We start from the raw sequence: 20,759 nt of genomic DNA, 5'->3' as shown, positions 1-20,759 counted from the left end.
TGATAAGTTATTCACGCACCCAGTAAGTCTTGAGCCTATGATTTCACCTTTCACTCCATTTATGGGGGAGGAACTATCATTTGAGTTAGAGTTGACATCCGTTTTACTTGGATTAATAAATAAGATTTCTAGATTTGCTCAACAAGTAACTGATTTAAGAAAAAAATACTAGAGTGTTTGGCTAATCGGGATAAATTTGCAAACTCTTCAAATGAGCATTTTATTTTAAAGTCACCATCTCAGATGACTTACAATTGTGTCCAACACCAAGACCATTGCCACTATCCCTATTATGAAGGAATTGGTCAATTTCTATGAAATAATCCATGACTATGAACCATAGATACTGAAATGACCATCTAATGTTAAGCTGGCTTTTGAGATCCATAATTGATCCCAAGCTTCTAGTTAAGGACAGTCAATACTCCAGTCAAGTTCCAATATTAGTTTCATTATGATGACAAACAGGCTTTTTAGGAACAAGAGGAAATGACAGTTCAAAAACCTTGTCTTATTGTTTTGTTTTTATTTTTTCTTTTATCAAATCAACTGTTTTGATGGTGTTGTAATAAAACCAGAAAATTAGCTTCTCACCATAATTTTTCAGTTATTCTATAGAGCCAGAAATAAATTTTAAAAATAAAAATAAATATAGTCGATTCATCCACTAATTGCCCTAGTATGATTCTAGAAATTTTCCCCAAAAAATAAGAAATAACGAACTTGTCAGCCTATCCTTATCTCAGTGACAATAGTGTTGTCTTACTTCATAGAATCACCATTATCATCCTCTGCAGCTTCCTTCTCCTTAGCTTCACACTCCAGTTCCTCCATCAACTGTAACAAAAAAGAAAAAGAAAAAGCAACAAGTTGAATTGAAATACATCCACTGAAGAGTATGCAACATAAAGTTTCTATTACGAACCTGGTGTTGAGCCAAGGCCTCAACTTCCTGTCGATATGCCTCGGTTGCAAAATCAGCATCCCATCCTAATACAAGTAAACAGTCTTTGAGATTAGTCTCAATACACAAACCATGAAAATTTACAAGAGATCACTGAGTTAATAGATATGACACACTATCATGGAGTAATAGGTTCACCACAACTACAAAATTCTCTGGGCATTCTTCATATTATTTTACCACCAATTGACAGTTAGTAAAGCTTCACGTACAGTATTGCAAGTTCACTACAACAGAAGGCCAAATCAATGTAAAGCATGTTTATTTCGTACTTACACATGGACTCTGTTCTTTTCTCCTTTTTGGGTTGGAGGGGAAGGGGGGAGGAGAGAATGAGAGGGGGGGAAGTAAGGACCTAATAGAAGTCACTTTGAGCCAGCCAATTGAGGAAAAAAAATAAAAAAATAAAAGGACACTTACTCTCATATACAAGGGGTTCCTCATCTTCGTCAATCTCAGCTTCCATTTCCTCCTTATACCTCTCAATGCGGTCCAGTTCCCACTCTGTCTCCTCAAACCTAGCTTGAGATTCCACTGCTGCCTTGTCAATAATGGGATCCCAGACTTCCAGAAATCGAATTGCATATCGATCTATTGGACGTAGCTGATTCTCAAACGATGTGATTGCTTGTCCAGCGGCTGCTGCTGCTGCAGCCATTTGTTTAACATCAGCCAGCATATCAACATCATCTTCTTTGCTAGCAACAGCAGGAGCTCTATCTTCATTAGGATTACTCCCATTCAAAATCACTCCAGTTTCTTTAATAGAAGTTGTGATACAGCCACCCTGATCTACAGGCTCATCAACCTTTGGATCATCTTCATTTGCAAATTCATCGTCTTCCAACCTCCCAATGGCTTCTTCTGTAAACTCCTGGTTGTCGACAGCTTCTTCTTCTTCGACTTTCTTCAATGCCATGTAATCTGCTTCATCTTCTACATATTTCAAAGCAGCCTCCACATCCGCATTAGATACAGAATTCTCATTTCCATTGTTGTTAATCTTTTCCTTCGGCAAATTCTTGATTTGAAGTGTTCTATGGCCGGAGAAAAGTTCCATAGGATCTAGCTTTTTGAAGAATTCAGTGTTGTAGCCTCCACTTTGTATAACCAGATCATCAAGAGCACGCTTCTGATTTGCTTTCTTTAAAATGTTCTCTTCAATTGTGCACTCACTGATTAACCGATAAATATGAACTTCACGTGTCTGTCCTATCCGGTGGCATCGATCCTGAGCTTGCTGATCCATAGCAGGATTCCAGTCACTATCATAGAAAATAACTGTATCTGCCCCAACTAGGTTGATACCAACACCCCCACTACGAGTTGATAAAATGAAAAGAAAGATCTTTGGATTTGTGTTAAAGCGTTGCATTAAGGTCTGCCTTTCCTCTGGCTGAGTCGATCCATCTAAACGCATGTAAGTGTAACCATACAAATTGATGAAAGCCTCCAAGAGATCAAGCATCTTTGTCATCTGGGTGAATATTAATGCTCGATGGCCTTCTGATTTTAATTTTCTGAGCAAAATTGCAAGCTGCTGCAATTTACCACAGTCAAATTGTATCAGTCGCCTGTCTGGGAAATACACTTGCCTCCGGACAATTGCAGGTCTGGTAGGTGACAGAAGCGGTGATAATATTTCAGAACAGTTTTGCTTATAAGTTGGGTGCAGAAACACAGAAGTCCCAGATTTACTGCACCAGAAAACAGGTGCTGGGGCCCGTGCAGCTGGTATTGCAAACATGAAGCTTTCAACAAGGTCCAACATTCTCTGGAAGCGTTCCACTGGTGAGAGGACAATGTCCGCAAGCTTCGAGGAGTACAAGTAGGACAAAGGGTTGGCCTTCAGATGATGAATATCATAAACAGGATGCTCTACACTAACAGTTTTCCTTAGTGTTGTTGAGTATATGGGTTTTTTTTCACACCTCAAGGAATTCCACCATGCTATAGCTGCTGCCCGTTGCTTTGCTTCTCTTAGTCTCTCCTCCATGATTGCCTTACTTATCTCTTCAAAAATATTGGTCCCATGCAACTTTTTTCGATGTTTAAATCCTGGCCCAATTTCTTCAATGTTATGCAAGTCAGCGCGCTCCTTGATTAAACTTGAGGGGGTAGCAAGGGCTTTCACTTCATCACTCTCCCAAGAAGTCATGCTAAAATCAAGATGAGTAAATAAAAGCCCCAAACCCCTAAGGTCTACATTAGAAAATGGACCTGGTGAAAGCATTGAACAAACAGAAGAACTCAATTGGATATCCATACCACCCATATCAAAAGAACTTACAATTGGTCGACCCTCAAATAAGTCAGGATGATTACAAACTTTGCGAAGTTGCATGATAACGCTAATCATCCCAAAAAAGTTTGCACTGGCAAGAGTAGCTTGTGTTTCCGAGCTAGCAATAAAATCTTCATACAAGTTACGCTGCCTCTTTGACAGTCTGCAGTAAATGACATGCTCATGTTTCATAGGGAGCTGCTTCTCCACATCTCGTTTCAACCGACGCAGTATAAAAGGACGAAGGACATTATGAAGACGATCAACAACTTCTTTATTTACTTTCTCTTGTCCCTCAACCATTCCTGATATTGGATTACTGAACCAATCCTTGAATTCCTGATGAGATTGAAAGATGTGGGGCATCAAAAAATGCATTAGAGACCAGAGTTCCATGAGATCATTCTGCAGAGGTGTCCCAGTTAATAAAATACGTCGTTTTGAATTGAAGTTCAAAAGGGTTTGCCATCTTTGTGACTTCCAATTTTTAATCAAATGAGCCTCATCTAAGATCAAGTATTTCCACTTCTTACGCTTGAAAACTTTTGAATCTTGAATAACCAGTCTGTAGGTCGTTATACATACATGAAACGAGTTTTGTTTCAACCAGCCTTGCCTTTTATATTTGCGTTCTTTTGCACTTCCAAAATAAGTCAAAATTTTAAAAGCAGGACACCATTTCAGAAATTCAGTCTCCCAATTAAGCATGACACTTGTGGGGACGACAATGAGATGAGGGCCCCATATTCCCTTTTCACATGCTAGGTGAGCAAGCAGCGCGATTGTCATAATTGTCTTTCCGAGCCCCATTTCATCAGCCAGAATCCCATTCAGTCTTTTCTCATACATTGTAACAAGCCAATCCAAGCCAATATGTTGATACTCACGAAGAGGAAGCTTCAGAAGAAATGGGAACTTAGTACGCACTTTAGTTGTGGAAAAGGTGTTCCCCGTCGGCTGTGCCGATCTTGCAGCCGCTGCTGCATCAGCAATTCTATTCTCATTGTCCGTCCCTTCTTCTGTTTTCTCATGTGGTCCCGCTTGCTGCTCTTCTGCAGGAGAATGCGCAACTTTACCAGTTTCAACATCTTCATCCATAGACATTGCTTGCTGCTCAGGTTCAATGTCTTCATGGGCTGGAGAATCCACAAGATTGTCTGATAAAGCAGACGCATAGTCGGATTCCTCGTCTGTAAGTTCATTGTCATTGAAGCCCTAATAAACAGATGTTGATAACAGAAAAAAATCAGAACATAACGCAAACCACCCACACAATAGGCAGAAGCAAACATTTAACATACCTTTTTATACCTTGCAAGCAATTCCTCTACAGGTATTTCACTCTCCTCTTGCAGTAATGCAATCTGCAAAATAGCAGAATCAGTCACAAGGTATTAATTAAGGGAAAAAATCAAAAACATGGTAGCAATCAACAGGCTGGACAAAAATCTTAAGGATAAAGAAGCAAAGAACCCTGAAACTTTTGGCCTAGGATATTCAAAGTTGACAGACAAAAAATAGCTTTGCTTGCTCTTTACCTCATCCATGGGACTGCCTGAATCTACTTTTGCTAGTTCCTCCTCCTCTACCAAGGTTGTCTCATCATCCTGGACATCGAAGTTAAATAAGAAATGGGCATGGCAACTCGAAATCACGAGTATAACTTAAATATAAGTTAGTCAATCATTCAGCCACTTTGAACCCAATTCTGACTAAAGGAAGCACCACCACAGATTACCAGTAACTTCACTCGAAAATAAGAAAACGCTCCTCTCCATGATTTGACAACAATAAAATTTCTCCAACTTACATCACTAATTTTTTTTCTTTTCATGACTAAACGCAATTTATTAAAAAGTGCAATGGGTGCGACCCAAGTGGTAAGTACACAAATAGTATACAAGAGAAACACTTAACTAAAAGAAGAAAAAAACTCAAGAAAAACATGAAAAATAGAAATATTTGAGTCAAAGGTAGCTGTCCATAGGTAAAAAAGAACAAAGAAAAATCCTTTAAATCCTCCATTGTCCATTCACAGTCTTCAAGGTCTTCAAAACATCAATCATTTCTTTCCCTCTAAGGACACCACATAAGGCACGATGGGGACCATCTTCCACATAACAACATTCCGAAGCCTACCACAGTATCTTTCCAGCAGGCAAAAAAGTCTTCTACTCGATTAGGCATAACCCAAGCCAACTTTTTTTTTTTCTTTTTATAAGTAATGTTGTATATATCAAAAGCACAGAGGGGCGCAACCCTAGTACACATGAAGCATACAAGAGAATGCCTAGAAAGAAAGAGAACAAGGAAGAAGCCAACCCTACAAGGCTAAGAAAATGTATTCCAAAGGGCACTAGCCATCTCAATAGAGTAAAAGGTCCACTAACTCCCCACTCTTCTTACTCATACAGCACCATTCAACCACGATGAGATGCCATTTTCTAAAATTATCCATGATTAGGATCTTCCCCAGGGCAGCCGGTCAAGCAAAGAATAGCATTCTCAAATGAGCCTTATTCTGCCAAATACTCCTCCAAGGGAAAGGAGTGTTGTCATGGGGAACAAGAACATTGTAGTAAGATCTAACATCAAACAACCCTCTCTTGGAAGGTACCCCCTCTCAATTTGATGGAATACAACAAATTAAAGAACCAGGTAAAGAGATTCACCTCCCAATCATGAGCCACTATGAGAAAATTAATATTCCACTAATAAGAGTCGCTCAAAAACACCAAATAGTCTGCCACGGAGGCATCCTTACATCAAGCCAAAATGAACAAGTTTAGAAAAGCCGCCTTGAAGACTTGATCCCCAAACACAAATCATGTCGGAATTTAATATTAAAGCCATCACAGACCTCAAATCTAGTATGACTAGAGAACTCCCTCCAACCCCTCCTGATATTCTTCCATGGCCCCACCCATATGACCCATAAACCACATTAGAAGACTATCCACCCCACGCACTACCATATTTAGCATCCATTACCACGCTCCACAAAGCTTCTCTCTCATAAATATAACACCAAAGTCACTTCCCCAAAAGAGCTCGATTGAACAAAAGTAAATTACAAACCCTCAACCCTCCTTCTAAGACCAAAGAACAACCTTAGGTACGTGAACCAAATGGAATTTGAACTCTTCATCGATACCACCCCACAAAAAGTTTCTCTGCAACTTCTCTATGCGGTTGGCAACACCAACCGGGAAGGAAACTAGAGACAAGAAGTAAGCAAAATTAAATAAATTACTTTTAATCAAGGTAACCCACCCACCCTTAGACAAATACATCATCTTCCATCCAACCAAACAACATAATATCTTCTCAATAATGCCATCACATATAGATTCAGCTTTAAACGAAGCTCCAAGCAAACGGCCTAGATATGTCTTTGGAAGAGATGAAATCCTGCAACCCAAGATGCTGGCCAGAACTTCCATATTAATGACATTGCCAACAAGGACCAACTCTAATTCAGCCAGATTAATCCTCAAACCTAAAACCGCTTCAAAGCATAAGAACAAGCAACGCAAGTTACGAAAATGATCCGGATTTGCCTCGCAAAAAATCAAAGTATTGTCCACAAACAAAAGGTGGGAAATGTAGAAGGCACCAACATGCCTAGATCTCACTGAAAAACCTGATAATAGACCCCCATTCGTTAAAGCATATATCATTCTAGTTAATGCCTCCATAACAACAATGAACAGTATTAAGATCATCAAAAACAGTATTCAATGGCTTAAAGACTCAAGGTTTAAAGGATGAGAGCCTCTTAGCGTTTTTGGGGAAGTAAATCACTCATGATGTCTACACCTAAATACCAATAAACAATGTGAAAACCCAGCATATGAATGACAATGAAAAAATTGGCCACAAAAGACATTCAAATACTATGACAACCCATTTATGTTTTTTGTACATCAAATCAACGACTTCACAAGTGGAAATAAGAAAAATACTTTGCAAATGCCGCATGAACCCTCTTTCAATACTTTAGCTCTTTAAACCAGGTAGTTGAAGCAACAATGTACTTCATGAATGTTGTGTGCTCAAATCAATAGGTCATAAATAAGAAATATATATCACACTGGTCTTGCTGTATGAACCAACTGCTCACAAACAATGAGAACTTTGACAATTTATGGACGACAACTGAACCCAGGAAGACAACTACATCATAGGATAACTAGTAAAAGATGCTTTGAGGAGAAGTTTATTTGAATGATTAATCTTACGTTCACAACTTGAACTTTCATGAGCTGAAGACATCAAGAATGTATTAATGAGGAATAAATACCAAAATCAAAATGAAAAAAATAAAAATAAAAAATAAAAAAATAAAAAAAATAAAAGGACACCCAAGATAGCAGAGATAAAGTGGTTGGAGCACTCTTTAAGTCAGACTACCAAATCATGTCACTTCAAATAATTTAAATTTAATATCTAGCTATCTTCAATAATAAAACAAATTGCTTAAAATATAAGCTCTTATTAGTTGACTGAGTATTAATATTTAATTTTATGTTTTGTTTAATTTAAAGAGCCAATAATCCTGTTTTTGGTAATTCACCAAGTAGATGATTGCACTAGATTATGTTAGGTAAGTCAATAAATGGGCGTTGCCCTAGGATTTAGTCATTAGTCTATTTAAATGTCTTTTGTACTCCAACAGAAGCAGTTTGATGGAATAAAATTTATGACAAGTTGATTCTCTTCTCTCCCATTCTTCTCCCCCCCACCCCCAACTCTCTCTCTCTCTTCCCCTAGGTTTTGTCCTTCTAGGTTCTTCTTTCTCTTCTCTCTCCATACTTTTGTCTCCCATAATTGGTATCAGAGAAGGTTTGATTATTTTCCATAACAATTGAGCAACCACCGCCGTGTTTAAACACTGACTCCATCGCCAGAACAATTTCGTTGCACCCCTGCACCATTTTTGTTTCAGCCGACCACAGGACATTTCATCAACCACACAAAACCAACCAAACACACCTCTTACAGAAGATCCCACAGCCAGCCCAGCGGAATCCACCCCGCACTATAGCCAACGACCAGGACATAACCTATCGCACGGACTGCGCCACCCAAGCACGCCGACAAGACTGTTGTTTACAGCATAAGGGGGAGTATGAGTTGGAGAGACCTAGCAGCCTAGCAACTACTGTATAGCTTATTGTCGCTTCAGACCAGAGACTTAGAATAACCCAATCACAGGTTTGCACCTTACACATATAATTGAACCCATCGCATTCAAGTAGAATCTAGGGATAAATGGTCACAAGATCGCTCCTGGCCTCATCTGCTGTTTACAGCATAAAAAAACTTCCCATATCAATGGAACCACATCGCCAACCTACTAATTCAACCACTCAACAAACAACGATGGAAAGCCCCTTAAGTTACAAAATGTAAGCCTGAACTTGTGCCTTCGATCAAATAATATGCTATAGCACAACCACAAGCTTATAGATTCTGATCATATCAACAAAAATGGAAAAACTAAAGACAAAACAAATCACAGAATATTTAGTAAAGCTCAATGATCGACAAGAGAACTTGAAAATAATAATACTACTGAGCGCAGAGAATTCTTTAAAGCATTTTGGACATCATGTATCTGTAGCAGCAACTTGTTTGACATCAAAGTCTCAACAATGGAATTGTCCAATATCCTTATAATGAAAAGAGCATGCCTCCTGTATAACAAAGGACACCAGAAACAGAAACCTATGGAAGATGATAAGAAGTATGCTTCACTTTATTCAATACCTTTTCTTCCCCAGCAGCAATAACAAAGTCAGCATCTTCCTACATAATTTGAGACACATGTCAGGCAAACAGCACAAGAACGTGATATTGATTTTATAAATATTTATTAAAAGAAAAAACATAATACAAAATAATATAGGGGACAAACAAATTGTTGCATTTAGATTTCATATTAATCAAAAATAACACAAAAAAACAAATCCATGGAACCATTATATTATTAAAAATGATAAATGAATAGATTCAAAAAAACAAAATATTTGGAAGTTATACATTTCACCAACTGCAGTTATGCATTGCATTGCAATATGACATATGTTTGATAATAAAATATTAATTAAATAATTAAATTCACTATTTTCCATTAGTTGATAATTGGTAATTTAACATTGTACCAAAGTAATAATCCCACGTTCCTTGACTCCATACTTTTTTTTTCATGAATTCCTTGACTCCATACTTTACCAACCCCCCCCCCCCCCCTAATTAAATATTTCCATGTGTTGGGCTTCACTTATTGAGGTAAAGTCCAAGCCAACATGTGAAAAACAAAGTGTGAGAATATTAATTAAATTCACTATTTTCAATTAGTTAGCTTTTGAAACAAATAGTGGTTGAACATTTAATATTAAAAAAAGGCCTAAAATTAAATTGGCACACCATAGAAAAGGAAACATCACATCAGAATCCATTTAAATGTCAACGATTTCGTACTAAATGTTCTTACTCCAACTTTTACACTTAATATTCAACTCCTACATATTCCTGTCCATCAGTTTCTTGCTAGTCTATATAAAATTAACTAACAAAAAAACAAGTTGTTTAATGCACATAGCACATATCTCTTTGTTTCTTTTTCTTCATACACACAAAAGTTGTACCAAAAGGAAGGTGTATCACAACTAATGTAGAAAACAAAATGCACACTATGTAACTTTACATGTACATACTAAATACATGTACATTTGTCAACATAAATAATTTGCACACATACGTGACAACATTGAGACGCAAGTACCTTAATTGAAAATAAAGAATTTTCTACAATATGATGTAAGAAATCCAAAATTTGCACATAATGAGATCATGAAACATGAATAGTTGCAATTTGCAAGCTCCTACACCATAACAATAATCAGAGCTAGAACCATGATTTCAATTGAATCCCATATAAATTTGAGTCTAACCGCAAAATCTGATGAAGCCCTTTTGCAAAATATGCCCTATAATTTTTATTAAAAAATAAAAAAGGAAAATAAAACATTAGAACTTCTATTGTTACCTGTTCATCACTAAAATCGTATAGCACATGACATTTAGCCGACTCCCCAGCAACTTTTGACAGATCACTAGCTTGACATGTCTCACTTCCTAATAGATGGTTTTCTAAAACAGGCAAGTCACCATTACTTTCACCCTGTAATTAGAAAATAGGTATTAAGTTGAGGTCTTATCTTGCTTCACAATTCATTAGTCACAACAACAAACACATACAACTTACACAACGACGACCAGTGGCTATGACTGAGTTGGCTCTGTCAATCTCATTGACAGCAGAAAGATCATTTCCTTTGCCTACAGCACATTTAACGCCCAGCCCCACAGCCACATTAGAGACAGTCACGTATTTCAGAAGATAACATGGTTTATTAACTGCTTCTTACCGTTTCCACGATCTTCCCCCATGGGTGTTGGTTCAGCCCTATCTCCATCCATTTCTGGAGTGCTTTCTCTGCTCCGAGGCTCAGCCTTGTCTTCATCATTTTCCGGACTACTTTCTCCGCCAACTAAATATGCTCATATTGATCAAAATTTATCATGTGCTAAATTAAAAAGGAAATTGTCCACTAAGCCAACATTAGAGACAGCAAGAGATCTATTACCAGTAATTTTTTGCTACATAGTTATGATTACATGTATATAAGTAATTTGTATTGCATGAAACATATATATTATGGAGGATAGCATGAAGGGAGTAGTGCAATGCAAACACCAGTTTCATTGGGTTGTTTGACAAAACCCAAAAACTAGCCACCCAAGGCCAAGTCTTGACCCTGAAAACTCTAGTAATCTGGAAAGTGCCTTAAGGAAGTGTGGTAGGGAGAGTAGTGCAATGAAAACTCCATTTTCATGGGGTTGTTTGAGAAAACCCAAAAACTAGCCACCGAAGGCCAAGGCTTGACCCTGAAAACTCTTGCAATCTGGAAAGTGCCTAAAGGAAGTGTGGTAGTCCATCTTTACACACAAGATCATGTCTCATACAGGGCTTGGGAGGGATAGAAGAAGGGTAGCTGGGGGAATGCAAGCCAAAAATTACTCAGCTTGCTTTTGCGTAGATGTAGATCTGCTTCAAATTTGTGGTCACTCCATTAGGAGACCCAAATAAACCATTATGAAAAACAAATTTAAATCACGATGAAAATTCACCTTTGTTCACAGCATAACGTTTGAGAAGCTCCTCAAGTGGAAGATCTACTTCATTGTGCAAAGCTGCCAATTCTTCTTGCCTTTCTTCTTCAGTTATAAGGGCCTCGTCTTCCTCCATCGTGTGCTCATCATCTTCCTAAAACAGTAACATTATGTAGAAAAGAATTCTAAGCATGCAAAAACTAACAAACCAAAAGAACAGAAAACATAGGATATCAATGATACAGATCTATGGAAATCACATAAGGTGCAAAACTGCAATGGCATCCAATCTTTAAGAATACAAATGAAGAGAAGGCTACAATACAGACTTGTGTGCAAGAGAAGTTGTATATTGGGGAATATACAAATGCAGGTAACTGTCTCAACAACATGATAATTGAACTTTCTGAGGTATAACCTTCACCACGACATTATTAACCACACCTATGAAATATTATGCTGCAAGCCTGCAACTATAAGTTATAACTATCAGCAAAAGAGGATTATACTTGTCCCCTTATTGGGTTTGCTATAGCAGCGCATTAGTAGGAGGTGAATGTCTTTGCTTCTTTTTTCCAGATGTTGCATTCAATTAGTGTGAGAAGAGGATGTGAAGATCAGCTGCTGTGGGCTCCTTCCAAAAGAGGATTGTTCAAGGTCAAATCCTTCTATTGCCCTCTGACTTTTCCTGAAGGTAGTTGCTTCCCCTGGAAGAGTGTTTGGTGGACTCAAGCTCCTTCAGGGGCGGCCTTTTTTGCATGGCCGGCAGCGCTAGACAAGATCCTCACCTTGGAAATCTCAAGAGGCAGCACGTCATCGTGATGGAAAAATGTTGCATGTGCAAGAAGAATGGGGAAATTGTGGACCACCTTTTTCTTCACTGCAATGTGGCTTCCACCCTTTGGAGTGCTCTTTTTAGTCGTTTTGGGATGCCCTAAGTTATGTCTAGACGTGTTTTGATTTGTTTGACTATTGGTGGTCCTTTGGCAGGCCAAGGAGTGCTATGGTGCCTACATGCTTGTTTTGGAGTTTATGGAAGGAAATGAATGATAAAGACTTTGAGGATAGAGAGAGGATGCTAGGGGGAATTTTATTTTAATTTTACGAAATATTGTATCTTTGAACGGCGGCATTTGCGTCTCTTCTATTGATTAGCTATAATGACTTCCTTGTTCGTTTTGCTCTTTCTAGTTAGGAGGTTCTTTTTGTATATTTCTTGTGTACCTAGGAGCACCTTACGCCTTCAATGAAATTGGTTTACTTGTCAAAAAAACTTGTCCCCTTATTGTGGTCAACATCCTATCTTCTTTTTATTCCTCCTTTTCTATTAAGCTGTCATTTGAAATTTCCCATCAGAAATCTGTGTTCCTTTAGCTGCTTCGTTAAGCTGGTAGATACAGGGACCATGACAATGACTGAATTCCATTGATCTGCAGTACTTTCCAATCCTATTTATTCCACTATCTTCCAAGACAAGCTTAAGATCATCATACAATTTTATTTCACTGTAGACAAAAAGCATGCACATAACTGCCATTGCCTTCTGTAGCCAACTTTGCCATCTAATCTTTCCTAAGTATATTCTTTCTAAATCAAATAATAACAAAATTGATAAGAAACCACTTCAGCTACTGCCTGACGAGATTAGCTCTTAATAATTGCTACTCTCCCTTGATAATAACATGATATATGACATAAACCAACCCCAATTATTTTCAATTTTTTGAAAGCAACAAGCGGAACAAGCAGCAAAGGCATAAGATTTCCCAACATTTATTTGCATATGAGAGGCATATACTACCATATATATGACAACAAACTATAAATATTAAAAAACATACCGACTCATCTTCAGATCGTATATCATAATCGTCATCCATGTCTGCGGTATTTGACTGAGATTCTGTCAGAATGTGTTTAATATATTTTTGATTAGTAAAAAGTATGTCATCCTTTTGAGGTTATCAAGTAAATAACAACGAAACCATAAATTCCCACGTACCAAAATTTAGTTCTAGAGATTCATTTACATCATTATCCACTTCTTTGTATTTAATAGTCAGTTGATCTTGTGTAGTATGTTGTTGTGCTGGTTTATGAGTATCCACGAGATTTTCTGCTAACATTGTTGAGTACCTGAAAATATACAACAGAAGGATAGGTCATTTCACATTACATGTGGAATCATAATGAGAATTTTTTCAGAAGTGGTATCCAATGCACAGCAAAGAACTAGAGGCAAATGCATTAAACCAAAAAACAGAAAAAAAAAAAAAAAAAAAAACAAAAAAAAAAACCTACCTCTCAGTTTGCCCCAAAAGAAACTCAAGTTGCTTATCAAGTGCCTTTTTCTTTTTCTCATCCAGCTCCATCTGATGCTTGTAAAGAACCTGCAATTACAACATTGCTTTTAAAGATATAAACAAAGAGGAAAAAATAAGTTTTGAAGAATAAATATCATAGATGCACTTGCCAGCTTTTCTATTTTAATCCAGAACTTCTTCACATCCTTTGAGATATTAAGTGCAACTTTTCTCAACCGCTGTTCCTCTTCCTGTACAAAATTTTAGTTATAGTGATCCCATGATCATCATCCGTTTTGTGCAACATGAAATAATTCTGTTCTACCCCTGGTGCAGTAAAAGATTCTTTTTTTATATAAGTAAGAAGAACCCAACCTTCATTTTCCTTTCTCCCCTTGTAGCCTGATCTAGCATGCCCTTGCTCGCTCTTAAAGCAACCTTCTTTGCTTGGGCCAATTTCCATTTCCTCTCTGACTCGAAGTCCTGCTAACAACTAGTTTAATGAGCTGGAAAAGGGGATGAAAGGAATATCTTACCAAGTTCACTAAACTTTGATCAAAAGAAAATGAATATAGTGTGATCATGTGAAGCAAATGAGATAGCTGAGAGGTTTCCTACATCACAAAAGATGAGATCTTTGGGGCAATAGTATGTTACCTTCGACAACCAAACCATCTCTTCCAAAACATGATCCCAATGAGTTTTAGGGCGACGTGGCTCTTTGGGAGCTTCAAGTGCCTGAAATAACCAAGCAGATTTAAAGTGTCAATAATTGGAAAAAAGAAAATCACAGCAGAAAATTCAAATTACTGGCATTTCTCTGTACACAGAATGCTATCCCTGTAAAGGAGTGAGAAATAAGAAAGTTCCACTCACAATTAAAATTTTTTTTTAAAAGGACAAAAAAAAAGGTTCAAGGATGGTGACTCTCTGACAGCTACATATATAGCTATAACCCATTTGTATGAGCAAAAACGTAGCAGCAGACTACTAACTCCTGATCCAATTTGCAGACTACTATTCGCCAAAGAAATAGATATTGTTGTCAATCTAGTAGATGTAACTTATTCACCAGGCTCTTGCTTTTTAATGTCAAATACGTTTTTTTTTTTAACAAGTAATGTAATGCATATCAAAAAGTGAGGGTTGCAACTCTAATACACATGAAATATATAAAAGAACGCCTAAATAGAAGAAGAAAAAAGCACAAGAAAATCATTAAAAGTAATCACTAAGGGAGCTAAAAATGCAGTTGTCTAAGTAAAAAGAGGAAAAAAAACAAAAAAAGGACTTGAGCTCGTCCAACGTCCTTCGTTCTCGAAATTTTTGTCATTACATACACTCCACAGGCACCACATGCATAAGGTAAGAAGGCACCATCTTCCACACAACAACACTCCGAGAGAGACCACCAGTCCACCAGCAACCAAACAAATCAACCACCCAATTAGGCATAACCCAAGAAATCCCAAAGCGACTAAAGATAGCATTCCATAAGGCACAAGCAACCTCACAATGGAGAAGAAAATGGCACGTGGACTCCACATTTCGTTTGCACAAGCAGCACCTATCGACCACAATGACATACCTCTTCCTAAGATTGTCTATAGTAAAGATCTTCCCTAGAGCCGCCAATCAAGCAAAATAAATAAATAAATAAAAACCACTTTCGAAGGAACCTTAGTCCACCAAATACTCTTATAGGGGAAAGGAAGATCATCTTTACAAGCAAGGATCTTGTAAAATACGTTCAAGTGAAGAGAAGTGTTTTGTGGAAAGTTAAGGACGACAAGAACATACGTCACAATCCAGAGAAGCACTAGTTACATTTGTGTAATGCCTAAAAGAACTAATCACTATTAGAGCTCTCTGGAATTATTTATATAGCCCAACTCTACCTAATACACAACCAATTTGGCATTTAGGACATACCCATACAACACCATCATAATTTGCTCATCCAATACTGGCTTTAAAACAATATCCAATACAAGTTATCACAATCTTTCCCACTCAAATCTATGAAGTTATTATCAACCCCCATGTTATGATGGAATACCCTAATACCACATGACATTACTAAGTTGGCTCCAATATCATTCCACTTTTACACTATACTTCAAAAGACCTGATCACTGTTAGAGCTCTTTGAAATTATTTATATTATCCAGTTTCATCTAGTCTGCAATCAATATAAGACTTACCATGTGCCCATGTAACACCTTTACAATTTAGCCACTCAATATGAGAATTAACGCAACACCCAATCAAGGGTATCATCGTATGAGGTGGGGCTTTGGAAGAATATTAGGAGGGGTTGGGGGGGCTTTCTAGCCATACTAGATTTGAGATAAGGGATGGATCCAAAATTCAACTCTGGCATGATGTTTGGTGTGAGGATCAAATCTCCAAACAACTTTTCCAAACTTGTTTAGCATTGCCTGTTTTAAAGAAGCTGCAGTTGCAGACCATTTGGAGCTTTCTAGTGCTTCCCATCAGTGGAATATTAATTTTCTCAAAGCGGCTCATGATTAGGAGATGGATCTCTTTACCTTATTCTTCACTTTGCTATATTCTTTTAGAGTGAGATAGGGTGGTGAAGACGGACTTTGTTGGATTCCTTACAGAAGAGGGTTATTTGATGTTAGATCTTACTATAATGTTCTTGTTTCCCATGATAATACTTCTCTTGAAGAAGCATTTGGCAGAATAAGGTTCCTTTGAGAGTAGCTTTCTTTACTTGGCCGGCTGATTTAGGAAAGATCCTCACCAAAGACAATATAAAGAAATGACATATCATTGTGATCAAGTTGTGTTGCACGTGAAGAAGAATGAGAAGTCAGCGGATCATCTTCTACTACAATATGAGATTACACGTGTTCTTTGAAATACTATCTTCAATAATGTAAACCCCAAGGGGTTGGCCTAGTGGTTGAGATTTGTGGTCTTACGGAGTATCACCCCTTAGATCCCAAGTTCAAGAGTTGCTAGGTGCAAAGTCCCCCTTGGGGCCATACCCCCTAGTGTAAAAAGCCAGCAATTTACCCTGATCCGTGTACGGAAACTTCCAAGGGTGCGGTGCACAGGTATGAGGTTTACTCTACAGAGGAAAGTCCGAAGGGCCCTGCCTTGTCGAGGTTCCCCGTCATCAAAAAAAATATATATTGTAGGGCTGGCTTGGGTTATACCTAAGAATGTGGAAGATCTCTTTGCCTGTCGGAGAGCACCAGGGGATAGGTTTCAACTTAATGCAATTTGAAAGATGATTTTACCTTGCCATATGTGGAGTCTCTAGAGGGAAAGAAACGATCAAAACTTTGAGGACCATGAGAGGACCTCAATGAAATTAAAGGTTTTATTCTTTAAGACACTTTTTCTTTGGTTGCTGCCTCAAATTTTAGTATTTCAAATTGTCATGTATTTTTTTTAGATATATTTGGTGCTTCTAGCTAGGTTTCCCTCTTGTATACTTCATGTGTACTTGGGTTGCACCTTTGCGCTATTTATTGAATTTGCAATTACTTATTAAAAAAAGAAAACACATGTTTTCGTATGTCATATTCTTTCCATCCCAAATACATTACCCTCCTTTCCTTTTTGTTCTATCCTAAAATATGTCCAATTTGATACATTAATGAGGAGATATCGAGAGTGCAAAGAGGAGATTTGAATAATTCCAAGATTCAATATTTTGTGAAATGTGGCTAAATTGGCAGGCAAGAGAAAAGTAGGAAGGTAACATCAAAGAGAGAGAAGTTGTGAAGGCAACAACTTAGCCACTCAACATGTTCCCATATCAAGAGTCAAAGTAGGAAGGTAACAACCAAGAGAGCATAGTTGGCACGCTTCTAGTTGGGATGGAAATTTCCATAGATTTGGTTTAGATCAAATGAAGTGAATTGAGATGACTATTTTGCTTCAACACTTAAAGATTCTCTATACATTGATGGTAGTAAAAATGCATGTTCTGTTTCTAAGGTCAAACATCCTTTCCTCTTCAATATTATAAGAAATTTTTCAACACACGCACAAAATCAAATAATAGATATGTATGTGAAACTTTCAATTTTTCTTCTCAAAGCATATTCTTATTTTTGTTACCAAGGAAACACATTTCATCTTCTTTTTTCTTTTTTTTTTTCATTTTAGCATGAAAACTAAGCCTTTTATTTTTTTTTTCTTTTTGAGTATTTTCTCTTCATTAACTTTTCTGGGGCTCAATCAACATTTTTTTCCCTTTCCAAGTACCTTTAACTGCTTAATTAAGTTTCCTGAGGCTCTGGCTCCACGCAAAAGTTTGATTAAAAATGAAGTGTTTGTTCCAGTTTGACAAATCAAAAGAAAAGCAAAAAGCTTGTACACTGAGCTTGATTGCTTGGACAGCTTTATGAATATATTGACAACTGCAATTTTTTATTCTAATTGTAAATCCATCATTTACACTTGAGTAACAAAAAAAATTTAAAAACTCTGAACAATAATAAATAACAGTATAAAGTTCAGATTGATTTTGTAGAAATGCCATTTTTACATTGTCTAAAATTCCCTTTAAAATCAGACAATGCATGTTCGTAGGCTTCAAGAAGTTTGCAAGGGTGCCCAAAAAGAAAAGAAAATTGGGGATCCCAAAACTGAATTGAACAGCTAATTACAGTTAGCACCAATGATAAAAGCTTCTAAAGGACACAGAAAAGTATAAAATCACAGCAAAAAATAAATGACAGATATAACAATTGATTTGTTCCCCAAAAGAGAGCACAAGGAAGATAATCTACAAATAAAATATTTACAAAAGCTAACCTTTTGACGCTTAGCTCTTGTCTCGTGATCGAGCTTACACCTAGGACCTTTGGATGCCATGATTTTATTGTAATACCTAGATCATCATAATATGGCTGAAGATCAATGAATAACCTGAAACCAAACATCCATTGCAGGTATCAGACTCGTCAAAATGACAAGCCCCATCAAACACACAAGCAACAGAAAAGGAAATAAAAACATCCATAATAAATTCAAAGCACACTAAATCTGATTCTCAAAATTCATGTTAATATAACCCATAGAATAAGAAAAGCTATCAAAATATAAATTATATATTTACAGATACTAAAACACTTGTTCGCGGAAGTCTGTAATTTCTTAAGTAAACTACGTTGGAGTCTTCTGGATTAAGTCACACCTAAAGTTTTTGGCACTGGTGGAGCTCTCTCAAACTAAAGCTCCAATTTTAAGAGCACCGGTATATTAGCATGCACTTCGAATGCCCAAAAGGAGTATATTACTCACGCAAATGTGCAGCATGTAGCAGAAATGGCTCTACAACATTAAATTTTTTATAAGGTTCTACCAAATTAAATAACAAAAAAAAAAAAAAAAAACTAATCTCTCACCCGTTGTTGGTTGCCGAGAAAGCTTAAAATTAGTTAGGGAAAAAAACAGAGACAATAAAACCTTGAAAAATATAAACGAGAGCGTAAGCGGTGTTCTGCTTCTTTCTCCCAAAAAACCACAATGGGAGGGAGGGAGAGCAAACACTAAACCAAAGAGCTGTGTTTAGCTCAGCAAGTGGAAGCTTTTGAATCGAAAGTCGGAACCAATTAGAATCAAAACCAGAACAAATTTCCTGCATATTTGTTTCTTTTTTCTCGCGACTTTCTCGGAAACCAAACAGAGCAGAATCCGAAAACTGACCTGGTAGAAGCTGCGGGCGTGCTTTTTCGCTTTTCACTTCTCGCAGTTCTCGCCGATCTTTCAAAAGAAAACTCAAAAGCGTATAAACCACATGGTTTTCACAAAGAATATGAAAACCAAAAAAAAAAAATTAAACAAATAGATAGAGAAAGATCTTTGGTGGTGGTGGTGGTCGTCGCCGTTGGGCGTAGCGCTAGGGTTTTCAGTCGGGTTTAAGCGCAGGCGAAGGTCCGACAAGCGAAGCCCGAGATCCGACTTGACGAAAATGAGTATAAAATGTCTAAAGATCCTCTTTGGCCCTTGTTTGGTTGCTTTCTGTTTTTTATTTCCTGTTTTTACTGAGGATTCTGGATAATGATGATCCTACGGCTGACAATTAGCCTGAACGCTTAGCTTGATTGCGTTCATTTAATGTTAAGTCTGTAGCGACCGATATTAAAATTAAGTCGACGTAACAAGAGTGTTGTAACAACGCGATAAAAGTTTCACTTGTTGCCGTGTTGGGAACAACCTTATCGACACAATAAATCTCGAGAGATTGAAGCTCACTACTCTTCAAAAAACTGTAATTTTCCATTCAAATTTACCATAACTTTTTAAATAGTAGACCTCTATATTTGGTTGTTAATTGAGTTCAATTTTTTATCTAATTTTTCTACATATTTCTATAATATGAGTTAAAATTCAATAAATAAATTTGATCGGTATTTCTTTTTGAAGACTTCAAACAAAAAAACATTTACCGAAAATTGTTATGTATACAGAATTTTCATTACTATATTACTATATCATATAGCATACAGAATTACTATATCATAGGAAAAAATGAATATTCATTACTTAGAATTAGAGAATGTGAAATAAAATAACTGATCATATTCCTAAAATATGATAACACATTTGATTTCATTATAATTGTACCAAAATGACTAAAATATCCAATATATGTATAATAGAGTAATAATAATAATTTTTTTAAAATGAGAAAATTGCTTTGAACATGGTTTTATATCCTTTATTTTTTGTGTTATTTTTTTGGGTTAATTAGCAGAACCTTCACGAATGGACATGAGAAGCGATGTTCGCAAGCTACTAGCCCCCCATCGCAATAGTCTTCCACCACCATCCATGGTGATGGTTTGCCTTTTCCCTTTGGGTTTGGTTTAGGGGTGTCAAAAATTACTGGGAAACCAAAACCAGAACCGGAAAATCGGGAACCGGGTTTCCATTTTATTTAATAATATATAATATATATATATATATATGCTAAGTTGAAATTTTCAAACAGTCAATTTGGAGAGTAGAAAAAATGGAAAACAAGGAAATATATTGT

General features: G+C 36.9%; 1 protein-coding gene across 1 annotated transcript in view; it reads right to left on the bottom strand.

Annotated features, from left to right (window-relative positions):
* Positions 1 to 19,727, bottom strand: part of LOC132191317 (protein PHOTOPERIOD-INDEPENDENT EARLY FLOWERING 1) — a 22,827-nt gene extending 3,100 nt beyond the window's left edge. The window contains exons 1-18 of the mRNA XM_059606266.1: positions 19,427 to 19,727; positions 18,533 to 18,646; positions 14,390 to 14,470; positions 14,108 to 14,215; positions 13,903 to 13,983; positions 13,731 to 13,819; positions 13,432 to 13,565; positions 13,271 to 13,332; positions 11,448 to 11,583; positions 10,685 to 10,807; positions 10,522 to 10,595; positions 10,303 to 10,437; positions 9,021 to 9,059; positions 4,787 to 4,855; positions 4,550 to 4,612; positions 1,385 to 4,463; positions 926 to 990; positions 767 to 837 (exon numbers count right to left, since the gene is read on the bottom strand). Of these exons, the coding sequence (XP_059462249.1) occupies positions 767 to 837; positions 926 to 990; positions 1,385 to 4,463; positions 4,550 to 4,612; positions 4,787 to 4,855; positions 9,021 to 9,059; positions 10,303 to 10,437; positions 10,522 to 10,595; positions 10,685 to 10,807; positions 11,448 to 11,583; positions 13,271 to 13,332; positions 13,432 to 13,565; positions 13,731 to 13,819; positions 13,903 to 13,983; positions 14,108 to 14,215; positions 14,390 to 14,470; positions 18,533 to 18,592 (4,469 nt within the window). The 5' untranslated portion in view covers positions 18,593 to 18,646; positions 19,427 to 19,727. The remainder of the gene's footprint in view (positions 1 to 766; positions 838 to 925; positions 991 to 1,384; positions 4,464 to 4,549; positions 4,613 to 4,786; positions 4,856 to 9,020; positions 9,060 to 10,302; positions 10,438 to 10,521; positions 10,596 to 10,684; positions 10,808 to 11,447; positions 11,584 to 13,270; positions 13,333 to 13,431; positions 13,566 to 13,730; positions 13,820 to 13,902; positions 13,984 to 14,107; positions 14,216 to 14,389; positions 14,471 to 18,532; positions 18,647 to 19,426) is intronic.
* Between the last annotated feature and the right edge of the window lie 1,032 nt (positions 19,728 to 20,759).

The sequence above is a fragment of the Corylus avellana genome, chromosome ca9 (genome assembly GCF_901000735.1).
Source record: "Corylus avellana chromosome ca9, CavTom2PMs-1.0".
Taxonomy (NCBI): domain Eukaryota; kingdom Viridiplantae; phylum Streptophyta; class Magnoliopsida; order Fagales; family Betulaceae; genus Corylus; species Corylus avellana.
Note: the sequence above shows the minus strand (reverse complement) of the source record. Positions and strands in the feature narration are given on the sequence as shown.